Source organism: Trachinotus anak, unplaced genomic scaffold, assembly GCF_046630095.1.
Source record: "Trachinotus anak isolate AG129_WGS33_773 ecotype Australia unplaced genomic scaffold, CSIRO_AGI_Tana_v1 ptg000032l, whole genome shotgun sequence".
Classification (NCBI taxonomy): Eukaryota; Metazoa; Chordata; class Actinopteri; order Carangiformes; family Carangidae; genus Trachinotus; species Trachinotus anak.
In genome coordinates this window covers 7,335,609-7,345,805 of record NW_027273883.1, presented here as the reverse complement: position 1 = coordinate 7,345,805, position 10,197 = coordinate 7,335,609, and the positions used below count along the sequence as shown (strand labels likewise).

Genomic DNA, 10,197 nt, shown 5'->3' with positions numbered 1-10,197 from the left:
ATATAATATAATATAAAAAAATGTATTATTATTATTTTTTTAAATATCAGAATCAGTTTTATTGCCAAGTATGTTTTCACATACAAGGAATTTTTTCTGGTGATTGGTGCAATTGATCAGCAACAGTGGGGCTCTCTAGCCTTGCTGATGAGGCTAATAGCAGATGGGAAGAAGCTATTTTTGTGGCGAGAGGTTTTGGTCCTAAATATTGCTATTTTCGACAAATACAATAAAAGCAATGCTTCTGTCTCTCAGTACTTTTGGACGTCCCTTTCCTGTCTGTAGCACTCAGCCCCCAGCTACATACCTTTTTTGAAGAGGGCTAATTGATTTCCTAAACAAGCTAGGCATTATAATTCCTACCTGTACGGTGGGTAACCTTGTATTTGCAGGAATATTTTCAGCCACTGATTTGATGCTCTGAGTGTTTACAGTAGCAGGACGGTGTTTGATGGACTGATGCAAAATAGCCTACAATGGCAGCGTCATCATAATGAAGGATGTCGCCCAGTGCAATGGTGTGGCTTATTTAAATGTTTTGAATAGTTTTTGGACAGTGGAGGACTATGACAGAACAAATGAACTAAGTCAGGCTTTATTCATTATTATTTATTATTGGGATCAGTTCATTATTGTTTTTGGCCTATTAATTGGAATTGGTGACAATGATACAAATATAGATGTATATTCTTTAAAATAAATGCCATCTGTTCCTGTAGAAGGGGCTATAAGATTTCTTGAAACACATTTTTCATACTTATCATAAGGGGCCAGCTTCAGAGGAGGCTCAGCAACTTGCAGGTTCAGCTCCACATGATGAATGTGCCTCCATCTCCTCTGTAGCCTGATGGGAAGCGCATGAATGCAAGGGAGCACAGGGTACACTAACAACACAATGAGAGCAGTGCTAATGGGCTTGTGATGGAGGGGGGACTTTGGCAGAAATCTGGGTAAAGAAGCCGTTTGAGAAATGTTCTACCCCCCCTTTTGCGCTTATACTGTCAAAAGTGCTCTCGAGAGGGGTAATCTGCACACAGTGATGTATGTTTTATATATTTCCTGCATTTCCTACTTTGCAGACTGGTGAAGCTGACACACAGCATTTGTTTCATACAGGGCAGATGCATTTAGAGCACAGGCACATTACTAACTCTGAGCAACGGTCTGACTTCAGGGGTGAGTGATCTGTATTCCACTCTCATCACTCCAGTTTTCATTCCATTTTCATAATATTTCATCATTGTCTTTTCCACCTCAGGATGTAGCTTCAGGGAGCTATAAGCTGTATCTACCATTCTTGTTTCAGCATTAAGGTTTGGCAGTATTGAGGACTTGTGGAGCTGCAAATGAAGTGACTTTTTTCTTTGATAGATTTTAAAAATATCGGCATTTGGCTGAATCTCCAGGGGCACGCCTAAACTTTCGTGGCAGATGTTCAGTTGCTTTTTCCTCCCACACCTGATATAACTTGTCCTCTATTTGACCCCTGGTTCTTTGGTTTCCGTTTCCTCCAAGTGGTCTGGTGTTGCTTTACGGAGCACGGTGTACTGTGAGTGGATCATATCACATCTTATCTGTCACACACAATCAACTGTGTCTGGATGTACACCAAGAACTCTTTGACAAAGGGGGAAAACGCAATATAACCAAAATTAACAGGAATCCCAGAAGATAAATTTACCCTCAAAATTATTATTATTACACAATTGATTACACAAAAGGTTGGAACCACATCTCTCTGAAAGTACAACATATCAAGCTGCATTCAATGCCAAATCAGCAAAATCTACAAACAATGCTAACCACATAAAAGAAATGTTTTTAAATCCTCATTTGTGCAGGTGGTTTCCTGTGCAATGTATACCGAACAAAAATATAAATGCTTTTGTTTTTACTCCCATTCAAGAGCTCACACACCCAGATGGAGTTTTATTTTAATAAAATGAATTAATTGGGCACTGAACTATGGGTTTCACATGACTTTGGCTACAGATGTGTATTTTTTGGGTGTGACCACCTTTTGCCTCATGCTGTGCTACACATTTTCTTTGCACAGAGTTGATCAGGTTATTGATTGTGGCCTGTGGAACCTTGGTCCATGGCTCTGAAGTTCCTGGATACTGGCAGGAACTGGATCACGTTGTCATTCAGACACATACAGAGACAGTGGGTGGGTGACATGTCTGATGAGTGAGAGGCTGGTTAGATGTGCTGCCACATATTCACAAACAACTCTGGAGATGTCTTACAGTAGTAAAATGACCATTCATTTCACGGGCAACAGCTCTGGTGGAAATTCAGCATGCCAAATGCACGCTACCTCAAAATGTGCAACATCTGTAGAAATGTTTTTGTCTGATAAAACTGCACATTTCAGAGTGGGCTTTTATTGTGACCAGCCCAAGGCACACCTGTGCAACAGTCCTGCTGCGTAATCAGCATCTGGATATGCCACACCTGTCAAGTGGATGGCTTATCTTTGCAAAGGAGAAAAGCTCACTGACAGGGATTTACACACATTTTTGAAGAAAATGTAAGAGAAATAAACCGTGTGTGTGTGTGTGTGTGTGTGTGTGTGTGTGTGTGTGTGTGGAAAAAAATCTTAGATGTTTTATTTCAACTTATGAAAAACGGGAGTAAAAACAAAAGTGCTGGGTTTATATTTTTGTTCAGTACACATTGTTTGTCCATTACTGACTGATCCTCAAAGAGACAAAAAATCGTGCGAAGAATCTTTTTTTTTTTTTTTTTTTTTTTTTTTTTTTTTTTTTTAAGGGGAAATTGAAAAGTTTAGCCACTTTGATCTTTTAAGTGAATAGATCTGATGATTTGAGAGGCTGATAAATGTTTGGAAATTTCAAATGGCCTTGTTGAGCATTATCTACATACTAGGTACTTTTATATTATATTATAGTTGTTAGCAGTTATGCAGCTTCATGTTGTTCTTTCAGCCCTGGTAATTACTTTTATCCCAGCAATGTAACTAATTTGACAGCTATTTTTGTGAATGCAGTTTCCTTGTTACTGTATTGATTCTGAGTCTAACTCTTGATTATATAATCTCATCCTCCTCTGGTTTTGTAATCAGTATTCACAGTTTCAAATTGCCTCCAATGAAGACTTCAGCTGCTGTCTTCAGCCTTTATTCTGAGAGTGTTGATCTCACTGCATAGCTGTGAGCCTAAATGCAAAGTGAAGGCAGAAGATTTGTCAAAATCTGCAGTAATAGCAGATGAGAAAAAGATAACAGAGCTCACAACTCTGTACTCATGAAAAATTTAAGCCATGTCTTAAACTGAAACGTCTTTTTTCAGATTTATTCAAATGAGTTGTTGAATTAGTAAATTTCTGCCACAGTCTGTGAAAGGATTTTATTACGAAGGCAATACAGTACATTCAAATACAATGCAAAGTTGAGCCAAGCTTACAAAATGATAAGAACGTTTACTGGTAAATACACAGTGTCAGGTGCAGCCCAGCAGGAGGCACTGTCGGTACTTCAAGATGAATATCCATTTTTAGATATATTTTATTTTCCAGCAAGCAGTTCACTCTTCACATTGTTCCACTGCAGTGTAAGGTCATACTGCTCACAGGACAGGAAGTTCCTCCCTCATAGTCCAGTCCGTTCCCTGTTCTCCTCTGTTAGACCTCTCTGAATAGCAGATATGAAGCCTTGGACCTTTGTTTTTTTTTTTTTTTAGATGGAAGCATCCAAAGGTTCATGAAGACGCTCTCTTCTGTAATTGTGCCTGCGTTTCCTGAAAAGAAACCAAGAGTTACATTTAGATCAAACTGCACTGACAAACCATAACTGGCTTGAGTTAACATGATTGTTGTTTTATCAACAGACACACCCAGGCCTGTCTCGATTCATGTGTGTTCTATATCATGTGGGAGGACTCTAGCTGTGTAGTTCCTCACTGTTTTCGCTTTGTACCCTCAGTCCTTTCTCTCCTTCCTAAAGCAGCTACTCCCAGTGTCTTATTTTCTCTCAGCGTATGGTTTTGTGATCAGAGCATAGCCTGAAATAAGATTTGTGACTGTGCCTGCTGCTGTCTATGTGCATTACTGTACCACCACAGCAGAAATGCCAGCATTCCTCCAAACAGCAGCAAGAGGATGAAACACGCTACAGCCGCTGTCGTTCCTCTGCCCTCCGTCTCACAAGGTGCTGTCAAGAACGAAAAAGATGAGATGAGGGGAGGAAAAAAAAAACACAAGTCATCTGACATGGCTGCTCTAAAAGGCCAGAAAGGTCCACTGCAACAAGTCTGTGCCGCCGCAATATTGAGTGGGAGAGCACAAGCTTACAGGAGGTATCCTGAAATACCCTGAGCGTCTTTGGATCATCGCGCCTCTTGGCAGATACGAAGAACTGCATTTGTCTTGCCTGTTTAGCAGCGTAGCAGTAGTGGCGGTAGTGATTTATTGATCGCACTGTGGAAAATCCTTTATCACTGAAACACCACCAGTGATACAATACACAGAACAAAGTGCAATCAGGACACGGCTCAGACACACACAACCCATGGCATTAAGGAGTCTGATGAGCTGACTTTGAATAAGATATCAGTAGGCGCAGCCACCTTTTCATCCAATCACCTGTTGTCTTCATCTCATAATCTAAATATTTTGATCCCAAGTAAGAGTAGCAAGACAGGTAATACAAGTAAAAGTACTCTACTACAAGTAAAAGTCTACAGAACTATTGTTTGCAAAATATACTTAATCCATCAAACTAAAGTACTCATCATTAAGTATAAATAAAGAATTTTCCCTTTCAAAGTGTTGTATTCATTATTAATGGGCCATTATTATGCCTCCACACTGGCAACAGCCATGGCTGGACGCATTATGTCTGTCTGTCCGTCCCCTTCTCAGGAACACGATATCTCAGTAACGTTTTGAGGTAACTTCTTCAAATCTGGCACAAACATTTACTTGGACTCAAAACTGATTAGACTTTGGTGTTCAAAGGTCAAGGTCACCGTGACATCACAATACAAGTTTTTGGCCATAATCCAGTGATTCATGCACTAATTATTACACAATTGGACTCAATTGTCTAAGGATAAAATGAAGAGATGACATTTTATATCTAAATGGTCAAAGGTCAACCCCACTGTGACATCATAATGTTCTATAGAAACACTTCTGGCCCTTATTCAACCCTCCATCTCAGTAAGGGGAGATTGTGACCATATTTCCTGCAACATGGCTGGTGACTGGAGGCATACAACCACGAGGCAGTAATTCCAGTTACTGGTGTAATAAGGTGTATGCAGCATTTGTTAATGTTGCAACTGGTAGAAATGGAGTAGATTCCAAGTATTTAAGAATTTATTTGTATTTAATGTATACAATTTATATATTTAAGAGTGATTTCTATACATTTTTTTTTTAAGTCTTATGATATATTTGGTATATGAAATAAAAAGAACCAACTAATGTGCAAAGCTGCCAGATAAATGTAGTGAAGTAAAAAGTACAATATTTTATTCTGGAATCTGGTTGTGGAGAAGTAGAATAAAATAGAAATTTTTACATGAGGGGAAAAAGTTGTACCTTACATTTTTCTGTCCACTTGGGGCACAACACTGGCATATTATCACACACAAAATGTTAATATGGTGAACACGTTAGAAAACTGTTTCCTATTAACACATCCAGTAGACATGGAGCAACGTTATCTTTCATTTGGGAGTTCTGTTTCTGGCCACCAATATTCAGTCTCCACTAACTCCTGTGGGAAATATCAGGCTCTTTAGCTGCTCAATTCTCCACTATGTACACCAGCTACAGTGGCTACCTTTTACATGACTTCTGTTTGGTGATAGGCAGACAGCATACAGTCATTTTACCAGAGCTTTTCACCGAGGAAAAAGCTGCCTGTGTCAGGAAGCAACCTTGATGAAAGTTGGGGCTGTAAACCAAAGCAATGAGCTGAAAGATGCTAAAATGGTGTAGAGCTAATGGGAACTGCAGAGTCAGGTGGTAAAACTCACTTGTAATTGCTTACAATGTTAATTAATTGTTAATGTGTGTAACTTTAAGTAAGGAAAATAGAGTAAATGTGCAAATTGTACAGGTCACACAAAGACGGTGTCAAAAACAACAGTGCCAACATCCTACCTGCAGTGTAGGTGGCAGAACTGTGGCCCAGTTTGTTGCTAACCATACAGGTGAAGTGGCCACAAATAGGGGTCATGGTCACAAACAGTGTTGTTCCATCTTTGGAGATTGTCCCTATAGTCTTGGTAATGGCAACTCTCTCATGGAGCCAGCTGAAGCGAGGGTCCGTGCCCCATGCCTCGCCACATACCAGCGAGGAGTGAGACACGTTGATGCTGACGGAGACGTGGTGCACTTCCTCTGGAAAGGTAGAAGGAAAGAGGTGAGGATAAGTATGAAAAGGGGTGATAAGCGTGGGGGTAACAATTTATAGCTGGATAGAAACAAGTGGAGATATGAAGTGTTCAGATGTGGGCACCTATCTGTCATAAAATGAGAATAATGGCGCATGGCTGTCCAGGAAGGACTAAGACAAAGAATCATGTGAGATGTTAAATGCTGTCAGGAGAGACTGGCTCAGTTACACAGACAATAATGAGACCGGTGAGTGAGGCATAATGTCGGAGAGAGGGATGATGGAAAACCCTGAAAGCTGAGAGAGCAGATGTAGAGAAGAGAGGAGCTGATGAATTGATACCGTTAGAGCAGACAGATGAGAGTAAAAGCAAGGAAGCTTTTGACAGAAAACTAGAAAGCTACAGCGAGACTGAAATCATCTAGAAGCACAGAAACAAAGCGAGGGGCCCACAAAGCAAAGCCCATAGGCAAAGTTAAATTCATTATTAAATGAGACATCCGCCATCAGAAAGAAACAATGCCTGCTGGCGTGAAATTAAAGCACATTCATTATACCACTGGTAATTGTTAGAGTTAACTCTCCAAAGGTCAGCCGAGGAGTATTTGAAATATTTCTGCTTTCATATCAGTACTCTGAGATTTATGCCTATGAGACTTAATTTTTGTAAAAAGAGTTTAAAAAAAATCTTCTATTAAAACACGATTACGTTATGCTGTTCCAGGGCAGCTGCTAAACAGACTTTGTGGTTGTTTTATCAACAGAGGAATTCAGTTTGAATTGGTCTGAGATAGAGAAGATCAGCTCTTCAAATGCTGGCCATTTTCATTGGAACGACTTAAAGGGCAACTTGACGCTCCGTGAACACGCCTATTTCACAAATTCAAAAAAATCCGTTCACTGTGATGGGGGTGTGGTGTCCCAGGGAACATCTCAGATCTTTAACACATTTTTATTTTCAAGTCTTGAGAGTAAGTGAAGAAAAGAACTTCTGTTGCTATGAGCACATGCAATTTATTTACTCGAGTTCTTTGAAATGATTAATCAATTATTAAAATGGATTCATTTTTAACTATGCTATTAATTGAGTAACTGCTTCATCAGAAGGCTATCTGTAATGTTCACAAAAGACTTCCCAATATATTCCTTCACATGCTGTGCATCATACTGTACCATATTCCCTGACGATGCATTGTGCAGGGGTCTTGGCTCCTTTGTGATCCGTCACAGTCACAGTGTACACTCCACCATCCGCTCTGCTGTACCCATTAATCTCAAGTGTCGTCTCCTGCTGCTGCATGTTCACATGGACGTTTGGCCTCGTGCCAGCACACTTGAAGCCTTTGCCAGGGCATGACGCCAGCGTCACTCTCGTGGGGGCAAGTCCAGTTTCGGGCTCCCGCTCCCAGGTTACCATGGAGACCTCCTCCAGGGGTCCGTGCTCGATCCGGGCTTTCAGAACCAGACTGGAGCCGGGGATTACATGCACAGGCTGCTCATTGAGGATGTGCACTGACATACACTGGAGGCCACACGGCACTGAGGGCAGAGATTGGACCATTTGTTACTGCATGCTCATCAACGTGTGGAGCTTCAACTCACGTCCCTCGTACAGTGTGTTTTTCTATTCAGCTGACCACGATGACCTAAAGTATTTCATATTCATCAGTTCTGAACTTTTGGCTTCTCGGGGGTTTGCAGTATTTGGGTAGAACAGGAAGCTAATAAAACAAACAGTGGCATAACACTTCATCTCCATCCTCGGTATGTGCTTTATGAATATGTATGGCTGCTTTCTGTCAAACAATGTCAAGCGATGATTTATAGTGCACGACAGCCATGCCTAATGTGATATCCATCAAGCCACATCAATATCCTAAAATCTGTGTCAAAACTGCACTGGACCTGATAACCCTGCGTGCGTTTACCACACGGAGTATTAATCATGTGTCTTAACTTGATAGGCAAAGGATGGAGAAGATGTAAATAATGCAAATGTGGCCATCAATGTAAACAGCAGTTCTTTCTGCATTTGTCTCGGGGTTTTCTGAGAGAATTGCAGGATAGCTTCACAATTTTTTAAGTCTATCTTTGAACAGTAGTCAGGTGCCCATATAGACACTGAAACAGGTTGTGCTTGCTTAAATCATCCCTTATGTTCACACTGACTATTAGATTCTTTCCTAATGCACTTTCAAAGAAGTGATGGGGGACAAATCTGCAGTCCTTGCAAGACTATTCCCTTGTAAAAAAAAAAAACAACAAAACAAACAAAAAAACCCCACAAGAAACAATCCCATAGGTTGTCTGTGCAGGCAGCTTATTCTAACTATAGTTCCATTTATGGGTCAACAAAACACAGGAGATTGCTGTTCATTTCCTGAGTGAAACCAAAAGTCAGTGTTGTTTCTTCTACCCGTGACCCTTCCACATCCATAAACATGTGTATTACTGTAACCATGATGACAAAGGTTCTTTAATCTTAATGAAGTTTTTGAGGGTATGAACAAATGACCTATATGGTTGTTTAGGTTGGACGACTTGTTGGTCCTCGCTGAGGCTTTAGAAGTCTGTGTTAGACAAATCAATTGGATATCTTCTAGAGTTACAGCCAAATTCCCTTTTCGTGTTTCTGCACAAAGTGTTTCTTTGTTGAGCTGCAGTGGACAGATAGTGACACAAAGAGGCACTTTTGTACGAAAGGCTGTAACTTTATAGGCTAGCCACTTGATTTGTCTAACTCAGACTGCTGAAGCCCTGAATTACCTGCAGATAAACCTTAGAATAAAGACCTGATACTGAAAGCAGAGGAGGAAAGATTTCAGCGGACAAAGCCTGTGTCACTGTTCCCATGGGCAACTGATGACTGCGTTAAGACAGACTTCATTTTTATCTTTATTTTATTTATTTTTTTTTACTAAAAATCATTAGGATGGAGCCAACAACAAAAAGCCTTACTTAAGAGAAGCAGCAGGGCAACTCTCCAGCACAGGAAATTCTGTCGATCCATAACACCTGCTGATGTAGATAGAAAACAGAGAGAGGAATTTGTCCATGACCTGAGCAACAACACACCATTTCCTCTGTACTCATGCAGCGGGGGTGCCACCGCAGCAAGAATAATAACACCACCTCCAAAGAAAATGTGAAATTAGAGCGAGAGCAACAAGCAATTAAAGCAGCATGTCCCTCTATTAAAAATGTAATCCAAATGGTTGGGGTATTCTTTTTTTGTTCTTAATTTATTTGTGAAGTATCCAAAGAGCAACAGTATTGGCACTGCAGACGGCACTAGAATCAGAAGTTGGAACAAACTGAAGAAGGGTCCGCTGCCAAAATTAAAATGAACCCCCTCGGGCACAGCTGCTACAACAAAAACACAGAGAGAGGAAACACTGATAGCAGTGCAGGAACACAACCCAACCTGCATGCATTAAATATAACCTGGAATTCACCTCGCTGTTTACCTTGAACTTATTCACATCAAAACCCCCTAGAGTGGGATTCACCTACCTTTCCAAAGGTGAGACAAACAATACTGTCGAGCCAGAGCTCCTCCGCTCTGTGCTCACGCTCTCAGAGGTTAAGGTGCAATGCAATTCACTCAGCAAATAGATTTATGGCCAAGAATAAAACAATATCTTCAAAGCAATTGCCATCGAGAAATAATCTAGTTAAAGATGAGGGTCCCAGATCTACCCCTGCTACAGCAAACAACATCAAACAGGAGTAAAGCTAAAACGTTTTTGAACCTTCTTCTCCTCTCTGGACTTTTCTTCTCTGCTTGTCAGGTCCAGTCATCGCGTCATGTATAGGCGTCACCTTAT

General features: G+C 40.6%; 1 protein-coding gene across 9 annotated transcripts in view; it reads right to left on the bottom strand.

Moving 5' to 3' along the window:
• Window positions 1-3,356: 3,356 nt before the first annotated feature.
• Window positions 3,357-10,197, bottom strand: part of LOC139613023 (uncharacterized) — a 29,726-nt gene continuing 22,885 nt past the window's right edge. For 3 of the 9 annotated variants that reach the window (XM_071469306.1, XM_071469311.1, XM_071469308.1), the window contains exons 2-6: window positions 9,329-9,388; window positions 7,544-7,909; window positions 6,136-6,375; window positions 4,078-4,174; window positions 3,357-3,761 (exon numbers count right to left, since the gene is read on the bottom strand). In XM_071469306.1, coding sequence (XP_071325407.1) covers window positions 3,701-3,761; window positions 4,078-4,174; window positions 6,136-6,375; window positions 7,544-7,909; window positions 9,329-9,388 — 824 coding nt within the window. In that variant the 3' untranslated portion in view covers window positions 3,357-3,700. Of the gene's footprint in view, window positions 3,762-4,077; window positions 4,175-6,135; window positions 6,376-7,543; window positions 7,910-9,328; window positions 9,389-9,883; window positions 10,187-10,197 lie in introns of those variants that run through there. The other 6 variants (XM_071469312.1, XM_071469309.1, XM_071469304.1 and 3 more) reach the window with 5 other exon arrangements.